General features: G+C 38.0%; 3 protein-coding genes across 5 annotated transcripts in view; 1 reads left to right on the forward strand and 2 right to left on the reverse strand.

Moving 5' to 3' along the window:
- The first annotated feature begins 461 nt into the window (after positions 1–461).
- On the forward strand, positions 462–12,381 carry si:dkey-4e7.3 (uncharacterized protein LOC402865 homolog). Of its 3 annotated transcripts, XM_067443465.1 has the most exons (8): positions 508–615; positions 3,984–4,020; positions 4,787–4,860; positions 5,094–5,278; positions 6,609–6,788; positions 6,898–7,009; positions 11,628–11,764; positions 11,866–12,381. In XM_067443465.1, exons 4-8 carry the CDS (start codon positions 5,102–5,104, stop codon positions 12,211–12,213), a joined length of 954 nt encoding a protein of 317 aa, XP_067299566.1. In that variant the 5' UTR covers positions 508–615; positions 3,984–4,020; positions 4,787–4,860; positions 5,094–5,101; the 3' UTR covers positions 12,214–12,381. The 3 variants fall into 3 exon arrangements, with proteins under 3 accessions (XP_067299565.1, XP_067299566.1, XP_067299563.1); XM_067443464.1 differs by lacking the exon at positions 3,984–4,020 and having other exon boundaries at positions 462–615; XM_067443462.1 differs by lacking the exons at positions 508–615; positions 3,984–4,020 and adding an exon at positions 647–832.
- Positions 12,382–12,418: 37 nt separating this feature from the next.
- On the reverse strand, positions 12,419–13,980 carry coa5 (cytochrome C oxidase assembly factor 5). Its single transcript, XM_067443466.1, has 3 exons — positions 13,735–13,980; positions 13,222–13,305; positions 12,419–12,623 (listed from the first exon to the last, which is right to left on the reverse strand). Exons 1-3 carry the CDS (start codon positions 13,834–13,836, stop codon positions 12,582–12,584), a joined length of 228 nt encoding a protein of 75 aa, XP_067299567.1. The 5' UTR covers positions 13,837–13,980; the 3' UTR covers positions 12,419–12,581.
- Positions 13,981–16,888: 2,908 nt separating this feature from the next.
- The window catches only part of mgat4a (alpha-1,3-mannosyl-glycoprotein 4-beta-N-acetylglucosaminyltransferase A), an 83,111-nt gene continuing 77,780 nt past the window's right edge, over positions 16,889–22,219 (reverse strand). Inside the window, exons 14-16 of the mRNA XM_067443490.1 lie at positions 22,133–22,193; positions 20,319–20,431; positions 16,889–18,516 (exon numbers count right to left, since the gene is read on the reverse strand). Coding sequence (XP_067299591.1) covers positions 18,490–18,516; positions 20,319–20,431; positions 22,133–22,193 — 201 coding nt within the window. The 3' untranslated portion in view covers positions 16,889–18,489. The remainder of the gene's footprint in view (positions 18,517–20,318; positions 20,432–22,132; positions 22,194–22,219) is intronic.

Below are 22,219 nucleotides of genomic sequence, written 5' to 3' on the forward strand. Positions count from 1 at the left end.
CTGAAAATCGACAGTTATTTGTTTTGTACAGAGAGCCCCCGATATATTTATAATACCATTATTGTAGGCAACAGTATTACCATTTCCTATGTTCAATGATCCTAGGGGCGAAAAAGCCGAATCCGTTACATTACAATACTTTTTCCTTAATACTTTACAATTGTCTAATTAAAAAAAGTAAATACTATTACAAAAATAATATCATCCCGCAATCTCTGGAAAATATTTAAAAAAGAAAAACGTTTTCTCTTGATATTGCACACGACTCTGGTTTGCCAACTGTGACCGCGCAGAGAAAAGCACCAGGTATCACGTGACAGCGACGAAATTATTTTAAACCGATTAAAAAATTCATTCAGCGATTAAGTAACGTCAAACGTCTTTACAAGACACGTGCAATATGGTTTACAGCGCTGTGTATTACTGTTTTAAAAGGGTTATCGGTTCAATGAGCTTTTAACTTAAATTCCAGCCTCGTCATCAACCACTTTTGAAGAACCATGACCATTTTCAGGCTGGCTTTGTGAACGGTTCATTCAGAAGATCCGATTCAACCAGCTGGCCTGAATGCAACAATGCAACATTGATTCAAGGAGGAAGAAGATCCAGTTCGTGGTGAGTGAGTCCCTACGGAAACCCTTGTGGACAATAATGCACTAAATAATAAACTTTTTAAACCACGGAGTTAAAATATATAATATTAAACTAAGATAAGCATCAGTCAGTTGCACATAGTGCGTGTAACTTAGATGTTCTCTTGCCCATTATGGAATTTGAGAGTAACGTTAGTGTTTCTTCGAAGACGACAGACACACAGATTAACCAAAACTCGGTAAACAGTTTACGTTACTTTCGGTTTGTTGTTGTGTTGCTTGAGAATGAATTTACCTACAGTATATCTCAGAATATGGGAGAGCGCGACCGTCTAAATAAAACATGTTTAATGGAAAGCCATTCTTATATAAAACATAATGGACTACTTGCACAACTAACGTTAATTACTTCTGCATTCTACTTGCATCTTGGGGTAACAGCATGATCAGCGCACCTTACGTTACATTTTAGGACTGCCTGCCTGCAAATCGATTTAAACTAGTGATGGCAAAATTAGGCTTCCTGAACCACTGAGACCTCGCAGCCATTTGCTTCACCAAAAGGTCATTGCCCGAAGCTTCATCGCTCAATGACAGCTAGCTGTGCAAATAAATAGTAGACAAATCCATGAGCAGACATATATTGCCTGGGTATAAAATTAAATATGTATCTTTCTCTGTCTGACTTTACTTGCACAGAGACAACTGTCACACACACACACACACACACACACACACACACACACACACACACACACACACACACACACACACACACACACACACACACACACACACACACACACACACACACAGACACAGAGTTAATTAATTATAAGTTAATTACAACAAAAGTGATGCTGTGTTGAGTGCAGAGATGCAACAGAGCAGTCTGGGATGGGCAAAGTTAAGATTTGTTACTGTTTTCTTTTGTGCTGTGTGCACAGTTTATTGTGCAGTTTTAGTGCAGTGTATTGCTTATTAAAATTGATTAATTTAAAATTGAACACTGGTCTGGGCCTAGGGAGTCTGCTCTGTATTTTCTATAGCACAAGCGGGCGTGATCAACGAGCATTATTTGAATGACTCTGTCTGGGGGGTGGGGGGTTCTATGATATTAGACTGCGTAGCCTTTAATAAAAGATAATGAATTTCAAACCTGAACGTTTGAACCATTGTGTGTGTGTGGGACAAGACCCACCCACTTTTTAAGACCAATGATATTGGATCCACTCACATTATCGTCTCTAATTCAGCACATGTCTGTTTACCTTGACTACCCCTTAACCAAGAAACTTATTAAGAAACGTATTATTAAACACATGTTAAACGCTTTATTTCCCCTTTTCTATTATTTTCTCTATTTTTATTGAAAATAAATACCTTTCCGATCTGATATGTGATGGGAAAGGGAGTAGAGCGAGTGTGGCAAAAGGCGGATTCGAACCAATGATCGATTTGTGTCAAAACTTGATGCCATGCACCTCTTACCCCTACTCTATAGCCCAGTAAATAAAATAGTGATTTCTGTAATTTTGTCTGGCCCAATCAATCGTTTAGTAAACGGCACTTTTTCTATCTGGACACGGAGCATAAAAAACATGCAACTTGTTCATTATCATTATCTGTGAAGCTGTTGATTTCTATGGCAGTTAAATGAATATAGTCTTTTTATTAGACTATTGGTATTGACTGGTTTAAGGTCTTTTGTATTATAGGGAAGGGTCAAGGGATATTGCCTCAAACGCACCATAATGCAGGAAATCACATCTATAAAATATTTTTTTTTTCAGGGGGAGAACCCCCAGGCCCCCTCGCAAAACTATTTCCCCACCTATAATATTTTGCCTTTACTGACCCACCCACTTCTTATTTGCTTCCGACGCCTATGAACCAAACATATTTTTATTCAAAGATCAACAGTCTGTCATTAGTCTTTAGTTTGCCACAAAACATAACATTAAAATCATGAACTCAAATTTCATTTGTGTAAAGTGTGAAAAGAAAAAAACAATGACTATTGTAAGTAACCTTTCTGTAAAGCCTAACTCTAATAAGCTTCAAAGAAAATAACAATATAATTGTGTAGTGAAGTATTTTTTGTATACAGTGCCGCGAATAATCAATCGCTCCTTTGCGCATGCATCACTATCCTAACTTGAGCTCTTTATCAAGGCTTCAAACAAAAAGAGGACAAAAAGGTCATATTGTCTTTGTGCATAGATTAATTACAGTACCTGCAGGGCGTTTTTTTTGCTTTTTTTAGCGTGTTGGGGTTCCGGTACACCAGCCATGCCAACGTAATGAATGAAAATTAGCTTATCGATGCATATCTAAATTTGCGCCTAGACTAGCCGCTTACCGTATACTTTTAAGAAAAAAGATTCTGGAGCCAATGAGCAGCCGGTGGGGGCTGGTTGCAGGATGACTCAACCTCCGCAGACAGATTTTAATGGTTATCAGACAATAACTACTCAAGATTTTGCTTTAGGATATTTTTCAGGACAATTTGGGCCAGACTCGGGATTCGGGACAACAGTTTAGATTTCGGGACGTCTGGTGACCCTAACGGGCAACGATCAAGCCTGCAACACTCCTCTCAAAAACTGAAGCCTCCGCGCCTCAGTTCGGTCCCAGTATAGCCGCCCCTCCGTGTTTTCTAAGGGATGCGAGGCAAACTAAACAATCAAATTCCACTTTAAATATAAGTACGTTTATGTCATTGTAGGCAGTTATGATCACAACGGTTTCATTTCAAGTGTTCGTTCTTTAAATAAGTTTAGTTTTAGTTATTTGATGCTGTAAAAACGGGGTGTGACGTCATGACTGACAGCTGAAATCGACGGCTTCTCTGAGTGAAGTTGTCACTGAGACACTAACAGACTTTTTTCACGTGATTTCTCCGCTAACAACACAAGACTCGAATCAGGGCTTCATCTGGCGCGCCTATTTATTCTTGACACAAGCTCCGACACTTTGGTTCAAATGTCACATCACTATTTTAAACTACAAATATTATTTTCTGCATTAAAGCTGCAGCCCATAAAGGGTTAGTTCACCCAAATGAAATTATTTAATTAATTACTCACCCTAATGTCGTTGGACACCCATAAGACCTTTGTTCATCTTCAGAACACAAATGAAGACTACGGAAGACAATAACTTGGCGGATAAAGTCTTTATTTAGATTTTTTTTTTGCGCACAAAAATTATCGTCACTTCGTAAAATTATTGTACAGCCACTATAGTGAGATGGACATTTTAACAACGTTTTTAGTTCCTTTATGGGTCTTTTGAGTGGGAATGTACTGAATGACAATGGAGTTGCCTTTCTGAAGCCTTTCTCTGCCATCAGCTTTTAACAAAAATATCTTAATTTGTGTTCCGAAGATGAACGAAGGCGTTACATCTGTCCAACGACATGAAGGTGAGTAATTAATGAAATCATTTTCATTTTTGTGTGCGCTAACCCTTACCTTTTTTTGTTGGTTAAAAAATAATCCAAACTGGTCCTTAGAATCTAGCTCCAGCTTTAACCTGTTCATGACCAATTAAGGGCCATTTTTAAACCAGTTCAAACCAAAAATGGTTGAGTTTACATTTATAAATGAATTTGACTGCCACAAAGGTTTGCTTGTGTGCGGTGGTGCTTTATTCCAGTCTTTTAATATAGTTGAATGAATGCTCGGTACATGCCTTAAATAAATGTAATGATGTTAAATATTTAATTAATCTTAAACAGTAACACACAGCGTAGAGGACAACCACAGTCAACTAGTTTGAATATTAATTAAGGATTCGGGGCTTACTGTATGAAAATTGCATACAGTAAAATGATTGACAATGAAAAATGGCAGAATGGTGATTAAAACATTTAATAAAAACAAGAGGTTCTTATTCATCAGGTCTGAGACTTCAGCATCGCGGTCACTAATTTAGACTAGTTTAGAGATTGACACCCTGTGGTGAAATAATCATCATATCTCTTCTCCTGTATCTGAAAATGTCCAGATTTTTAAATCTTATTGCGGACACTTATCTCAGGTGGCGTTTAGTCAAATTGATGAGTACAATAGACTGAAAATATACATAATTAAAAAAACGGAAGTGCATCACGAAGCTCAGTGTAAGCAGTCCATTGCGTAAGAAACTATCCAAAGTTCCTCCTACAGATAAACTGACTCTTCTTACAGATACCGAAAGCTCGCAACTGCACCAGACAGCTTTAAAGAAGCTCGAAAGAACGTCTTCAACCACTTCACTACAGGTAAGAGAAATCCTGCAGAGATGTACTTTATACCTTATTCATGCGTGTACTAGTTACTAAGTAATCAACTAATTAGTCATTTGGATGATGTTTACCCTACGTATCCAACAGTACTTTACTTTTATGAAGTGTCTTGCTCAATGTTTGAACTTTCACCAGCTTAGACATTTAATCAGGATACTCCACAAACTGTTGTTTAACTAAACGACTTGTGGTCTCATATCTTTGTGCAGAAGCCAAAATGAAGAAATTGCTTGTGGACGTGGACTGTGGGGTGGACGATGCCCAGGCTCTCATGATGGCTTTGGCTGTGCCGGACGTACAGATCCTGGGCATCACCTGCGTTCATGGCAACACTTCAATAGAAAACGTCTGCAAGAATGTCCTGCGTGTCCTGAAAGTGTGCAAGCGTCTGGAGGTGAGATATGCTTGGAAAGTGGTCAGTACATACCCCACTGAGATTTAAGAACGAGAAACATTTTAACTTTTAAGGATTTTTTAGTGATATGTTGTTCATTAAATGACCAGGACCAGTTTTTGAAGTGTGCATAAAAGGGAAGTTGTGATAGTCTTATTATAAATTGACTGCATTTATATAGTGCTTTTAACAGACCCTATGGTCTGTTAAACAGTCTGTTAACAGACCCATCCAAAGCGCTTTACATTTTTGCCTCACATTCACCCATTCATACACCGACAGCGATGTCAGCCATGTAAGGCACCATCCAGCTCGTCGGGAGCAGCTGGGGTTAGGTGTCTTGCTCATGGACACATCGACACTTGGTCAGGTGGAACCGGGATCAAACCACTAACCTTTCAGTTTGTAGGCAACCTACATGAACCACTGAGCCACTGCTGCCCTTTGTGACGCTCATTCAAACAGGGTTGCAAAGTCTGCATAGCAAAACTAGCCCAAAGGGCAAACAAAAAGAGCCTATTCACCATATCCCAAATATAAAAAGTCAAAATACCAGTATGTCTCTCCCATACCTAAAATATATTACAGTCACTGGATCTCATTTACTAAGCATACAAGCACACATTTGTGTGTGAAATGTGTGTACAAACAATTTTCAGAACAAATCACAATTCACCAAAGTTTTTGAAGTGAGAAATATTACATTGTGGTTGTTTTCAGGGATTTCTTTATGTTCAGGTCAGTGATATTTGGTTTGCAACTGTTTGCATAGATATTTTGAGCATGATTATTATTATTTTTTTTATTACTTTTTTTAGTTTATTCTTAGCTTAAAAATACTTAGTTCTTTCAAAAATATATGTGCTCATTAATGTATATTTACTTCTTTCAAGTAATAAAGTATTTTCATAAGTTTATAATATGCCATTGAAAATACATATGGGCGAGGGGTTCGAATGCCGGTCGCCATGTTGCCCCTCCATCTTGAAAGTACATTAGCCAAAGAGGGACATACCCGTAAATTCAAGCTTCGCTTATCACATTTTAACACTCGACGGCAGTCATGAACAAGGTCAAACTGGAAGCCATATTAATCTTGGACTAAATCGGCCACCGTAGGAGTTAAAACAAAATCGTAATTGAGAGGAACAGAAACTAATATTCACTGGATTGTCATACACCTTTACACCGCTAGATGGGGGAAAATATCACACAGTATAGCTTTAAATAACCTTTGAGTAACTTTTCTTACTGCACAGAAATGTATTGTTGCACATGATGGCCATCTACAGCATAATCAGAAAACCTGATAGTGTCTCTGAATTGCTAGATTCCTGTATTCTGTGGAGCGCCTAAATCGCTCTTGGGGGAAACCGTCGGTGCTGGAGATTTTCATGGCAAAGATGGACTCGGCGACGCCCCAGACCCCGAAGCTCCTGGTCTGGATCTTGTGCAGAAAGAGGGTGCCGTGTCAGCCATGATCCGAATAGTCAATGAGAATCCTGGACAGGTGTATATGATTATACAGTAGCAAATATTGATTATATTATTGAATATTGATTAATGGAAATAACATGCATTTCGAGTATTTTACCATGTGTTGTTCCTGCTTCTTTAAGGTGTCTTTAGTGGCTACGGCTCCGCTGACAAATGTGGCTTTGGCGGTGAAACTGGACCCTTTATTTCCCCAGAAACTCAAAGGCCTTTACATTATGGGTGGCAATACAGACTGTAAGTCCCTAAAACTTTTTGTTTTATCAGAAAAGGAAGGTGTATATGCAATATTAGAGCTGTTAAGTTTAATTTGTTTCAGTGAAGTTTAATGTGACCGCTTTGAATAATTAGTTAAAAACAGAATTCTACAGTCAATGTTTCTCTAAAAATAGACTTTTACTTGGCAGTGATGTCAGTTTAGCTGCAAATATGTAGCTTGACAAGCCAGACCCACATCAAGATGTTTGGTCTGGTAACTCACCATTGACAGGGCTCAATCCGAGGGGCGGGATAAACGGTTGTCTTTCAAACTCCCTCTGCACGCGATAGGATAGCGCTACAACCAACCAGATCAACGAAGAAGGTGAAGCAGAGCTCGTTGACAGATTAAACTTTCACCGTATCCGGTCGGCAAAACTCAGAACACATCTTCCCTTCTTAAGAATAACTTCAGTGCCGTTCTTTGTACTTTTCTCAGAGAAAAGCTGAACTCTAAGTCTTCCAGAATTGCGGTCAAAGCTAATTCGAAAGACCACCGTTCACCAGCTTCTGTGTTTACTAGTAGCACGCAAGCGCAACTCGGCCGTCGTTATGTTAAGCCCCACCCACTGACTCTAGACACAATGTGATTGGCCCGACCAGAGTTGGGTTTTTACAGCTCAGAACTGTATTGAGAGTTACTAGACGATACTCGTGGCAGATTAGATTTGCTGCCGCTAGGGTGCGTCTAGATTTCTAGGCTAGCAAATATGGCTTCTCTCATTGAAATTAATCTAAATGGTTCCTTTAAACCAATTTACTGAAAATGAATCAATGCCATGAATCAAAACACGAATAGAAATGTAGATAAGTTTGTAATAATTATGATTTTTGGATATTTTTGAACAAGAAGTCTCTTATGCTCACCAAGGCCGCATTTATTTGATTAAAAATACAGTAAAACAGTATTATAGGACTATTATTACAATTTAAAGTTTTCTATTTTAATATATTTTAAACTGTATTTTATTCCTGTGATGGAAAAGCTGAATTTTCAGCATCATTACTCCAGTCTTCAGTGTCACATGATCCTTCAGAAATCATTCTAATATGATGATTTGCTGCTCAATTATTATCGGTGCTGTTATTAAAGCTACACTGTGTAACTTTTTTTGTTTATTCTTAGCTAAATTCAAGCTTCGCTTTTTGCGTTTTAACCAGGCCTGCAGCACCCCTCTCAGAAACTGAAGCTTTCGCGCCTCGATCGCCCCCCGGTGACCGGTCCCAGTATAGCCTCCCCTCTGTGTTTTCTGATGGACGCGAGGCAAACTAAACAATAAAATTACACTTAGTTACAAGTTAGTTCATGTCATTGAAGGCAATTATCATCACGATGATTTCATTTCAAGTGTTCATTTTTAAAATAAGTTTAGTGTTAGTTAGTTATTTGATGCTATAAAAACGGGGGGTGTGACGTCATGATTGACAGCTGAGATCGACGTCTTCTCTGAGTGAAGTTGTCACTGAGGCACTAACTGACTTTTTTCAGGATTTTTGGGAGCAGATTGGAGCTTTAGCTTTAATTTCTACATTTCCATAACTGTTTATTTTACACCAACATAATTCATTGTTCTGCATCTATGAGAGTGTGAGCGGGCTTTTGATATCGCGACTGTACTTCCTGCTCTCTACTGCGCAACTCTGATCCTGAAATCACTACTGCGCAGACTCGGTCTCAAGATGTCAGTGTCGTGCAGGCCGCCGAAAGCTTCAACTTGGGCAAGCAGAAACGGATGATGTTGCATCGTCCATATTTTTTTCACGGTCTATGGTTTTAACCCTCGATGGCACCGTGTCGAATGTGAAGAGGGGGATTACCATGTTAATCTTGGACTAAATCGGCCACTGTAGGAGTTAAAACTAAATCAAAATTGAGAGGAACAGAAACGAATATTCGCTGGATGGTCATATACCTTTTCACCGCTAGATAGAGGAAAATATTAGCCTGGATGCCAGCCGAATTTAGCCCCGCCCACAAATTTTTTAGGTCGGGCAGTTCGGTCTGGCCTCACTCCATAGAGGAGTAATTATCCCCGAACAGAAACTATTCGGACCAATGAAATCATCAGGGCGGGCTTTAGACGATGACGTACAGATGATCAACAGTAACGTAATCATGCACGTCATCAAAGGGGCTTGGATTATTTTTTCGAATGCTAAACGGAGAGCTTGTTTGTATATGCATTCACCATCACAATTTCTCTGTTGGGTAAAGGGTCCTGCACACTGTGGGATTTTTCAAAATCCTTTGCGAATGTCCCTTGTCAGACTGTACGAACATGATCCCTGATTTAAGCCATGTCACACTGTAAGATCTCAGTTGGCATTAATGTCAGACTGCACGATAGTGAAGGCGCGCTAAAAACGGACGCGCGCAAGAAAACTCGTCCGGAGTTTTATATAATCAATGAATGACGCGTTCGGTGACGGTGAGCTGCATTACACACGGGACTGAAATGCTGGCTACAAAGAAATAGCTCAAAGAATAGCTCTAGCTCTCGTTTTGGTCATAGTTTGTCTTGAAAAACAGAGATATTTGACTGTCATCGTAGGATAAGTCACTGCAGGATTCTGTGCCAAATCTTCTGACACTGCCAGAATTTCGTCTGAGGTAAAATTTGATCGCAACGGTCATTCATAGTTCACGGCTGCCGGTGAACATGTCAAACTAACGACCAAAGACGTCAGATTTTAGCCTATAGGATCAGAGGAATCTTTTAGGATTTGCTAAATTTGTCTCAGACGGCCAAATTGTGGCCAAAATCGCACAGTGTGCACCCAGCTTAAGTACTCTGTGTATCATTAAATTATTTTCTTTTCTTACAACACCGGCAAAGATCGCTTTTCCAGCCTGATTTCAGCGCGTGTGACAGGGTTGCCAAGTTTTTACAACAAAACCAGCCAACTACTAGCCCTAAACAATAGCTTCTCGGGGGGTTCTTCAGGGGAAAAATAGTGTTTGGGGGGTAAAATGTGTGTTATTTTGGCAAGGCTGCATGCTAAAATTAATTAATAATTGTACTTATCAATGTTGAAAACAGTTGTGCCTGTTGTGTGTCTTAAAAGTGCCATAGAATACATTGATACAATATTTTAAATTGTTCTTTGATATCTCCATAGAAGGTATATTGCTTAGGTAAGGGCAGAAATTCTCCATATATACGGTTTTACATGGCCATTTGAAGAGATATGACAGAACACAGACCGACTGAATGACACTTTAAGCAGAAAATCTAAAATGAAGATTGCAGAAATGCAGTTTACTTGTTTATTGCTGTTTTCAGATCATCCGAGAGAGAGAGAGAGAGAGAGAGAGAGAGAGAGAGAGAGAGAGAGAGAGAGAGAGAGAGAGAGCGTGTGAGCGCTCGTGTGCACATGGTTGCCAGATTGTAAATTTTAAGTAAAACATCGGATAGAATCAAGCCAGCCGCACTCGTGTTGAAATCTGAAGCCGGCGCGTCTCGATTGCTCCCAGGTGGCTGATCCCAGTACAGCTCATAACCCGAGCCCCTTCATGTATTCGAATGGATGCTAGACAAATGAAACAATCAAATTACATTTTAAATACTTTTTTTTCCAAAAGATGGCTTCTGTGATTTTATGCAGTTTTTTTTATCATGATCAGATTGAAACTTACGCCTTTAATTTCTACATTTCCATAACTATTTGTCACATTAACAAAATGAAATGTTCTGCATCAGTGTGGGCGGGCTTTTGATATCACGGCTCTGCTTTCTGCTCTCTACTACGCAGATTCTGGTTCGGAGGTCACTAATGCGCAGACTCGGTCCCAAATCTGCGCAAGATGTCAGTGCAATATTTAGACATTGGCGGCTTCAATTTTCTTTTGTGGAAGTTGGTGAAGAAAGATGCATCTTCCATATTTTCTATGCTAGTCTATGCTAGAATGTGGTCTTTTAACAGTGAAGCTCTGATCGGGGGATTTAAATTACTGAAATCTGGCAACCGAAAATATGAACGCTGGAACACGTTCAGATCTAGAGTGATTTAGGTCAAGATTTTAAAACTACATTTTAGTCTCATCTTTAACACAGAGCAGGTTGCTTACCAGGATCACTTCATTGTAAAACGAAAGGCACCTTCGTTAGCCGCTTCACTATCTATGTACAAAACAGGATGGGAAAGGGGCGGGCTCCATATGTTGCTCAAGACGGCAGTCATATTCAAATAACTAGCTAGTTATGTCAAAACCAGCAACAAATTAAAACAGGTCACCGAATGACATTTTAAAACTCAGACAGTTTATAACAAACTGGCTGCATGTTTTCTTTTTAGCTTTTCTAAGCTGGCAGACACAACAGAAACCAGAAACAGAAAGTTTCATTCTATGGCACCTTTAAATCTTCCCAACATTTGACCAGTAATGTATATTTTTTCAAAAAGATGAATTCATAGTCTTTAATTGTTTTATGCAATGCAATATTTCCCAACCCTTAACCAGAATCATGTGCACCATAAATGCAAACATTATAATCAGTCTGATGATCTGTATTGTTGGTACCTGTCTTCTATATTAATATTTTTCATGCAATTTGACTTTAACCAGGATAGAAAAATAACAATCACTTCTGTCTAGCTCGTGGGAACACCACTGTGTGTGGGGAGTTCAACTTTGCATCTGATCCTGAAGCAGCTTATATTGTCCTGAATGAATTCATTTGCCCAATTTACATTGCAACCTGGGAGTTCACCTGTCAAAGTAAATTACCCTGGGTGAGATCCTCATATCATGTGTTCATGTATAGTATAAATACAACAATATTCTTGTATACACAGCACTTGTGTCATATAATATTAGCATGTGTCTGTTTCAGGAGTTCTGTGACGGTTGGCTGGCCCAGGACACAGATAAGGCTCGCTTTATGAAGCAGATCTTTGCGCACAGCATGAAGTCCTCCCATAGCGAGAGGATTGAGAAGGAGCTTGTGGCGGGGCAGGGATTCATCTCCTGTGATTCTTATGCCATGGCAGCGGCCATAGATGAGACATATATTGTTGAAACCAACGACAAAAAGGTCACCGTAGAGCTGGCGGGGAACCACTGCCGGGGAATGATGGTTGTAGATCACCTCGACATTCTGAAGAAAACTCACAAAGCCCACATCTTGAAGAAGGTTGATTTAGAGAAGTTTAAAGTGCTCATGATGAATGCTTTAAAATAAATGTTAATTAGCAGTCATGTCCATAATTCAATTGTTATTGCTAGATTATTTTTATAATCATGACTTTTTATACTGGCTACATTACCTTGTAAATGTCACACGACAAATACCTGTTGACTGGGATATAAAATAATTTTTAATAAATAAATACTAATGTTTTTAACAATGTTCTCGACTGTGGCTGCAGTGATTGGATGAGAGAGCATTCAGAACTGGAAAGGCATTTTATTTGATGAATTCTGACATTGGTGCACTCATAAGCATCATGAGTCAAGGACAACTATTTTACACAAGAAAAAATAGCTTAAAAGCAGAATATTTACAAGTTTGAGAGCTTTTTCGTATATGTCTTTGCACATGGTTGTTATTCAGTCTCCCTTTCTGCCTCTGAATCGGGATCGGGTGTCCAGCTGGAATAAAGAAAAAGGAATTTTAATGTAAAAATAAGAGAGAGGCATTTTACCATGTTAGCGTGTGCATTTGGCCATAGTTTAGTTGGATTAAAACAGCAATTTAAAAAAAAACAAACCACAGAAACTTAAAGATATAGCAGTGGCACCAGTTACTTGTAATTGATTGCACTTTATTTCACAGTATGTGTACTTAAGAAAGTACTGGGTAATATAAGGTAACTACATGGGTTAAAGTCACATTTTGGTACCTACTAGTACCTACTTGTAAAGTACATGGTATGTATGTGGAAAAGGACTGTAAAATACTAAAGTAATGCCAAAATATTAATTGATATAAAACAAGTTTAACTATAAATTATTAAGAATTAAACTAACTATAATAGTATCTCAATTGTACTAAAATAACACTGGTACCACAGAACAGATGCTAATAACATGGCACTAAAAGATTACCACATTTTTGCGTCATGGTGTTCCAAGGTTCCACATACATACTATGTATTTTTTATATTTATTATTCAACATCGAATTAAGAGCTTATAAATAAGAATCAACTCACAATTGTGAAAAAAATTTGAACAGCAGATGTACTGACCATGGATCTTTTGCACTCAAAGAAAGCCACCTGCAAGCCTTTGCAATGTCCTTCCTTCAGACACTCACTGGGCTTCTTGCCCTCCTATGGACACAACAAAGACCAGCACAGACTTTGACAAAGCTGGGGGTAAAACACTATCTGTTTACGTTCTGTCAGTGAGCTTTAGGTATTTTGTAGGACTTGTTGATGAATGATTATGTAGATTATTTATAGCCTATTATGCAGTAACTTTTGAGCTTGATGGTGTAGTTCACCAGGCACCAGAAGGTTATCAAGGAATCAAAATGAAAATGTGCAAAAACAACATTCACCCAAACCAATGTTGTTTTTTATTTGGATAATATGTTTATGTAATTGTGAAACTAGTGTTTTAAATTGTGAGTTTTATATATCATCCAATATACGTGTCCCCATCATAAGAGGAATATTCCATATGATGAGCAACATAAATAAAATCATGACATAGACAAACGTTGTTGTGATATGCATAGTACATGACGCTGATGTTACCTTCACTACACAGTCATGTTGAAGGAGACAGGCTTTGAAATCTTCTCTTACTCCCGAGCAGGCACGGCCATCTTCTTCTTTATCCTCGTAATATTTGGGCATTCTGTAGAGCTTTCATCCGAGTGAGTTTAAGCGAAATATGGATTAAGAAATGTTACCAAAAGAAAAAAACAAGCTACAGACATGTCAAATATGAGATTATCATGCAAGCGGCCATGTTAAATATGACGTATATGCGGAAGTAGAACCGAAGTGCGTTGTGGGAATTGTAGTTGGCAAATGTTCCCTTTATTCGCGTTTACAAACCTCAGCACAGCTCCAAGCATTTTATTGAAAACGGTGTTGAATTATGCTATTGTATACTGTCAAAAGCTATGCTTAGAATTTAATTATTTATTCTATTTGACCGTCCTGTAGCAGTGCAAAAAATTACATCGACCAGAAGATGGCGCTAAAATAATGATTTTTGTCCTAAAAATATTTGTAAACCTAAGCCACACTTGAAAAAAAAAAAAAAATTGTTATATATATATAAATCTAAAGAAATGAACAATTAATCTAAAGCAATGAAATGCGCATAGGCCTGTGTGTGTGTGTGTGTGTGTGTGTGTGTGTGTGTGTGTGTGTGTGTGTGTGTGTGTGTAATCCCTATGTTATGGGGACAAAATGTCCCCACAAAGATGGCAATATCCGAAATTCTTGTCCTTGTGGGGATATTTTTAGGTTCACATGAGGAAAACATCTTATAAGCTATCATACAGAAGGTTTTTTTGATAATGTAAAAATGCAGAATGTTTCCTGTGATGGGTAGGTTTAGGGGCAGTGTAGGGGGAAAGAAAATACGGTTTGTACAGTATAAAAACCATTACGCCTATGGAAAGTCCCCATAAAACAGGGAAACACTACGTGTGTGCGCGCGCGCATTTCATTGCTTTACATTAATTGTCAAACCAAGTGTCAGTTATTTCAAAGAAATGCGGCACAAGCACATTTTTCATAAGAATATTTAGGCTGGTAAGACAAAAGTTTGGACAATTTATTTTTGTCAAATGTTAGTGGAGCATTTTTATAGCTAGTAAAAGAGTCAGTGCAAAAAGGCATTTTTGCACTGACTCTTTTACTAGCTATAAAAATGCTCCACTGACAAAAGTTAGTTGTAGGCTAGCACATTTGTTTGCAGATGAAGCTTTATATTTTGTTATCTAATGCAATGAATATTTTAAGTGTGATTTTGTGAGGCCACCGTACAGGGCATTTATTATACAGTTGTAGCCTAATAAAATATTGTTTAGGTCCTAAAATGGTTAATGTCACATCACAAATAAAAGAAAGAAAAAAAGAAAAGAAAATGTAACTCAAGAGTTGCATGGTAAAAAAGTGTAAGATGCAATGGGGGGACAAAAGGCCTAACCAGCAAGCAATTTTACGCAAAAAAAAAAAGAAGAAGAAAAAGATACAGCCGTCCAGATACAGCCCTGACGTCTAGACTAAACCAAGGCAAAATTTGGGCTGTCAGTGAATATTTAATAACGACTAATCATAGCCCAAGAATAGACTAGTAATCTAGATTATAACATGAACATGTCAAAGAAATTAAACCAAACACAGACGACATGACATGGACATGATTGAATATCATAGTAGGTTATTTAGGCAGAAATGGCATGTAACCAAATTCAAGGTTATTTTGGCTAGAAGTGGGCTACTTATAGCCGGACTGTATCTGGTCTGTAGTGAACAGAGACGGTGAAATGACAGCTAATGCTTGCTGGGTATAGATGCAGAAAATGATGAATATGTCAAGACTGGTTAATTTCGAAGAGTTTATTCAAATCAGTGTCAGAGTTTGAAAGACAGATGAAGGCACATGAAAATTTACAGTGCACCACACAAGAGGAGCATGTTTCATGTCTGATTCATCTCAATGTAAGACAGAAGGGTGGATTTCAAGATGGACATAGCAGATCCCAAATGGGAAACGCTTTATGAGAGTTTAATAGAGGGCAACAGATACAAATCCATCTTTCAGTGCTAAATCGGAGCGTAAATCTGCAGCAATAAAAAGGCGGCAATATGGTAAAACACTAAAAATCACTCCATTGTCCAATCCCCAGAAGTCACTTCACATGAGCATGTAGGAGGAGGATGATACAGTGCTCTACATCAGACCAAGGATTTAAACAAACTGTAAACAAATGCTATGACAGTACATCGGCTTTCTATTACAAAACACACATTTCTCAAGTAGCTACTGCGATTCACAAGCAGCTCCAAGTAGTCACAAAAATGAGGGCATAGGCTATGTAAAGGATGAGACTTGAAGCATCAAGATTATACAAGGACACATTATGTCAGGCTGAACTAAAACTTCCATATTATTAAAGGTATATATATACAATCACATGAGATGAGAGCACTTTGGAAATCTGTACAGCAGTTACTTCACCGTTTCTACTTTGCAGGACTTACAGGCAAAATCAACAAGAACCGCAGCTTTACAATGTATTAAATGTGCAGTGACAAAAGCAGCACACTGAATACGACTGCAGTGTAACCGTTCCATTCAACTTAGTACATTATACATCTATGGTTCTGGTAATATTTTGCCTATAAATATTTTCCACACAGAATCTGTGCCACCTTGACTAAAAGCGTTGAACACTGTCACACACGTTCTACACAAGCCTTGTACGTTTTACACTCCCATTTCCTTTACACAAGGAAATGGGAGATGGGAGGTAAAATATGTTCCAATGCTTATTGCGTTTGTTCGCTTGAAATTACATTTCAGTATTGCGTTCCCCGAGAAACTTTACATTGGCTTGCAAAACTTTTGCAACATCGCACTCGCACAGTAGGCTATTGCGTTCTCCTGAGAAACTTTGCATTTGCTCGCAAAAGCACTGAATTGTAGTTTTCCTCTCACCTCATAATATTTCAATCATTTTTTTGCGTTCTCTCGCAGTCGCAAATGTGTTGAGTTACCGATAAACTTTGCGTTCGCTCGCAAACGTATCAACTTCTTAAACTTAAATTGCTCGAAAAATAAACACTGATATATATATATATATATATATATATATATATATATATATATATATATATATATATATATATATATATATATATATATATATATATATATATATATATATATATATTCCCCTCCCATTTCCCATTTCTTCCCAACATAAAATTCCTATCGCCCTCCCCGAGAAACTTTGTTTGCTCGCAAAAGCATTGAAATATAATTTCTCCCACCTCACATTCTCTATCACTGACATTCTAGAAACAAGTTACTCTGGGAAACCTACAACATTTGTGATAGAACGCCACAGCATTGAAACAGTTGAAACTGAAACAGCCAGTTTTTTCAGTGCTTTGAGATACAATCTAATTTTCCCCAATCACCATGTTCCTTAAGGGGCTCCGTATTGTTTTCAATATGCTCAAATTTCATTAATCACATTTTACCATGCAGAAGAAAAAAAAAAAATCAGCAGATTCCATCTGAACTTTATGTCACTAAACATTCAGATACTCGTCATACAGCATTGAAAGAAGAATATTTTCTGACTGACATGATGAAAGTAGATTTTTTGAGATGGAAAATGCTCAATGAACAAATGAAAAACATGAAATATCCCGGAACATAAATATGGACATGTCATGCTCTAAAATTAAACATCCAACTCAAATCATGCATATAACAAATTGTCCTGTTGCATGATTTAAGCGTGTTGGCAGGGCGCAAGGCAGTTCTTTACCAGGCCCCCAAGGGACGCTGGATGTTAAGGCACAGAGGTGGGCGGCCCTGCACCCCTCTGAACTACACGAAGATACAAACATCAACCATCTTCACTCGACTTCAAACCACATAATACATTTCCGATGAATATAAAATAAAAGCATTTACTTGTACAAATTAAAGATTTATTTCAAATAAATTAATTCACCTTCATAGATCGTCATAATAATAATAATAACAACAGCAATTAAAAACCTTCTGATTGAAAATCTGTGATTGATTGGTTGACAACAAACTGACACAGAGAAAAATATCCACTCTTTGACCAGGTAGAGGCCTAAGATATGCTGTTCATTTTAAGAAATATGTCTTTAGATTTTGGCAAAGTAGTCAATAAAATAATAAACTTTTTCCAAAATGTTCTTAACCGAGTGCCAACATCAACAACCTTAAACAAAAACCTGAAGAAAAAAAACACCTTCTACTCGATCATCCCTCAGCTGAAATCCAGCCGTGGCCACCTGACCCAGGGTTTGAGGTCAGTTACAGTTTGTGACGGCAGAGCACTGAGGACATTCTTCATCAGTAGAGGACATCAACTTATTCTCCAGCATTGCATCTTTAACTTCAAACCTTCATGACAGCAAAGATTGAAATTCTTTATGACACACATTTAGTGTCTGGAAACATTCTGTCAAAAAGTGTCTTTTTTCTGTACAGTAGTAGTCACATTCACGCAACAGAATTCAGGGAAGAGTAAAAGGAAGAAAAAAAGCCTGATGACAGAAGGGAAAGCCAAGTAGATGAGAAGAGAGAGTGACAAAAGCTACCAGAGGAAGACGAAATGATAAAGTAAGGAAAAGGTAAAGTTTAAGAGGTAAAGAACATAACACGAGGGTTCCTCCATGCGCTCTGATAATGTCACTGTCACTCTTGAAGCGCTGTAGATGCGATCAGCACGCCCCTGTCTAGATGACCAGAAGGCCTCAACCACTGGAGACATTCAGCTATCCAGGTATCCTCTTGATATGGATCTGACAAGAGACAGAAAGCAGATCTATGAAGAACATCATCTATGCAAATCCAAAAACATGATGCATGGTCTGATTTTGGACACAAAAGATTTCTTTATCGTGTGTATCAAATGTCATGATGTTCATAACAATCTTGATCAATTACTTAACATAAGAAGTCTGTTTACATAATATACACTATATCGCCAAAAGTATTGATACACCCCTCTAAATAATTGAATTCAGGGGTTTCAATCACTTTCATGGGCAGAGGTGCATAAAATCAAGCACCCAGGCATGCAGACGTTTCTACAAACATTTGTGAAAGAATGGGTCGCTCTCAGGAGCTCAGTGAATTCAAGCGTGGTACCGTGATGAGTTGCCAACTGTGCAAAGTCCACTCATGAAATTTCCTCACTACTAAATATTCCACTGTCAACTGTTAGTAGTATTATAACAAAGTGGAAGCAATTTGGAACAACAGCAACTCCGCCACAAAGTGGTAGGCCACGTAAAATCAGCGCATGCTGAAGTGCACAGAGAGCAGAAGCCCCCAACTTTCCAGAGTCAATAGTTACAGACCTCCGAACTTCATGTGGCCTTCAGGTTAGCTCAAGAACAGTGCTTAGAGAGCTTCATGGAATGGGTTTCATGGCCAAGCAGCTGCATCCAAGTCTTACTTCACCAAGTGCAATGCAAAGCATCAGATGGAGTGGTGTAAAACACGACTGGACTGAACTCTAGAGCAGTGGAGATGTGTTCTCTGGAGTAATGAATCACTTTTCTGTCTGGCAATCCTATGGACGAGTCTGGGTTACCAGAAGAATGATAATTGCCTGACTGCATTATGCAAAGTGTAAAGTTTGGTCAATGGGGGGGTTATGGTGTGGGATGTTTTTCAGGGATTGGGCTTGCACTTATTTCCACTGAATGTAATGCTTCAGCATACCCAGACATTTTGGACAATTTTAATGCTCCCAAATTTGTGGAAACAGTTTAGGAATGGCCTCTTCATGTTTCAACATTACTGCACATCAGAGCACAAAGCAAGAGCATTTATATATATATATATATATATATATATATATATATATATATATATATATATATACACACACACAATTAAATGTTATAAGCTCCTCATGTTCCACTGGGTCAAAACTGACCCGGCAATACAAATCTGTCAGCCCTTTTCAGTAAATTTTTTATAATGAATTAAATTAGGGAGGTTAAATACACCTTCAGGTTTATAAGATGTTCATTAACAATGATACGATTCAAATTATTCACAGTGAAAGTATTAAGAGGAAGAGAGCAAGTATTTGCCCTAGGGTTGGGCAGTATAAGCAAAATATTAAAACATATTATGAGCAATTTCATACCAAAGGAGTGGTATATCACAATATTATTATTTATGCAGGAGATTCAATGAACAAATAGTTTATATATCAAGAAATAATAAAATATTGACAATTCAATGGTAACTGAATTAAATGCAAAATAAAGCTATTTATTTTTATGCATTTGATAAATATGTATTCATTAAATATATGCATTAGGTGTTTCTTTCATTTAAAAGGTATTTCTTTTGTTTAATTTCCTGAAAGTGATAGAGACAATGCAAAAGATAAGATTATTCATAACAAATAAATGTCAAGTCTGGATTAGTGCAAAAAAATTTCATATTATATGAATTAAAGCAAAACTAAAAATAATGAATATAATGCAACCTGCAACAGTAATAATACAGCAATAGCTCTACTAGCATAGACTATGACATTGGCCAACCCTAGACTGGTCTAAAGCAAAGACAGCAAGCAGACCTCGCTAATAATGGCCCACACGGCGGAGTCTTTCTGGACCGTCAGACGTACAGCAACCACAGGGTTAAAGGCGGGATCAACCGTCCCCTCCGCCACTCCTTTCTCAAACTGAGCTAAAGAGAGAGAGAGACAAACGAGAAAAAAAGTGTAACTTTAAAAGGGGAGACCATGATCGATTGTAACATTTTAAATTTAGTAGACACTTTTTCATCCTAGGCAAGTTACAAATAAAGATAATCAGAGGATTTGAACAAGAGGTCACTTTGGCATACAGCAATGCCATGTCCGCTAGAGAGCAGCAAAGAAAAAAACATGCAGTGAAAGAAAAAATAAATTGTTTGTGGTTTAGTTAATAGAATAGGCGTTTCTTCAACGGTCTCCTGAAGGTTGTAAGTCTGTACACTGTACACATTTTTTTAAGCTTTGTGTTTTGAAAGCTAAAGTACAACTGAGACCCACAGTACTGTTGAAAAATGTGAGATTATATATATATATGTGTGTGTGTGTATATATATATATATATACACAGTGCCTTGCAAAAGTTTTGGGCCCCCTTGAACTTTGCAACCTTTTGCCACATTTCAGGCTTCAAACATAATAATATGAAACTAGGGATGGGTATCTTTAAGGTTACCCATCCCTAGTTTCACACACACACACACACACACACACACACACACACACACACACACACACACACACACACACACACACACACACACACACACACACACACACACACACACACACACACACACACACACACACACACACACACACACACACACAATTAACAAAACACAGCCTACGCAAGCAGTGCTTTCATTTCAGGAAGAATTCTAGTAATCAAATGTAAAATAACAATGCATAGTTTATCATAAATAGCCAAAATAATGCTTATTAAAGCTGAAGTTATTCATGCAAGAGCTTTGAGTGATTTTCTCTTTGCATTTGGTTGTTTAATTCGCAGTAATTCGTCATCATGTTTATTTACACTGCTGCCTCTTTAATAGGCAGATGCACTACATTTTCTCCCGACTATATCCATAATAACTACGTCTATTTTAGACACAAACTGTGTTGTGTTTAAGAGACTCCCCATGCCGGTCATTTTGACATAGATGTTTGTGTACATTTGATCGTTTAGACGCGAGTGTGAAACCGAAAGTGTAATTAGCTCGTCTCGTTGTGGGCTGTTTCAGAACGCGCGCCGACTTAGGAACAATCTCTTGCGCACATTTTTGTGCGTTTAATCTCCCTTTTTATTATTAAACGCGTCCCACAATTTACCAACAGTAGCTAGACTGTATTTTACAACAATCACTGTATTTTAAACCAATCAGACGACTGATTATAGTCTTGAGTTTTCTTCCAGCAACGTACACACACAATATTCCTAATTTAAATAATTTCCATCCAGTACATACGCAAAACAAAGGGTACAAGGCCTGGATAAGTCGTGTTAATAGCTCTTTGAAACACGTGGTTATGGTAAGGGCCGTGACATTTCCAAAATGCACTTAAAGCGGTTAATTAATTATGGGCACATTGCGCTTTTCAGATGGAGGGGCTTCATAGATACATGAACTAAACAGAGCATTACTGACACACAGGGAAGAGAGGATATAGTGTGTTTTTTGAGCATTTAAGCATGGAAGCCTATACCAGTAGACCCGAAAACAAAACCAAGACTGTGTGAAAGGGCATAATGAGTCCCCTTTAAAGAGTCAATGGTCTCCCCTATTTGCAAGCAAAGCACAATTATTTGCTTCAAATGCAAACCCGCTGCTTTGTGTGTGCATGCAATATCTCACCAAGTTTATAGAAACGATCCTCTGTTCGTTTGTATTTCTCTTTGGTCTTCAACTCCGCATCCTGCAAGAGATAACATCCTCATTTAG

Source organism: Pseudorasbora parva, chromosome 5, assembly GCF_024679245.1.
Source record: "Pseudorasbora parva isolate DD20220531a chromosome 5, ASM2467924v1, whole genome shotgun sequence".
Classification (NCBI taxonomy): Eukaryota; Metazoa; Chordata; class Actinopteri; order Cypriniformes; family Gobionidae; genus Pseudorasbora; species Pseudorasbora parva.

Excerpts from the sequence above, each read along its gene's own strand:
- si:dkey-4e7.3 (XM_067443462.1), top strand. The coding sequence starts at position 750 with ATGTTCTCTTGCCCATTATGGAATTTGAGAGTAACGTTAGTGTTTCTT. Across the intron at positions 5,279-6,608 it reads AAGTGTGCAAGCGTCTGGAG|ATTCCTGTATTCTGTGGAGC; the intron begins GTGAGATATGCT and ends CTGAATTGCTAG. Across the intron at positions 7,010-11,627 it reads TATGGGTGGCAATACAGACT|CTCGTGGGAACACCACTGTG; the intron begins GTAAGTCCCTAA and ends ACTTCTGTCTAG.
- coa5 (XM_067443466.1), bottom strand. The coding sequence starts at position 13,836 with ATGCCCAAATATTACGAGGATAAAGAAGAAGATGGCCGTGCCTGCTCG. Across the intron at positions 13,306-13,734 it reads AACATGACTGTGTAGTGAAG|GAGGGCAAGAAGCCCAGTGA; the intron begins GTAACATCAGCG and ends TTGTGTCCATAG. Across the intron at positions 12,624-13,221 it reads TTGAGTGCAAAAGATCCATG|CTGGACACCCGATCCCGATT; the intron begins GTCAGTACATCT and ends TCTTTATTCCAG.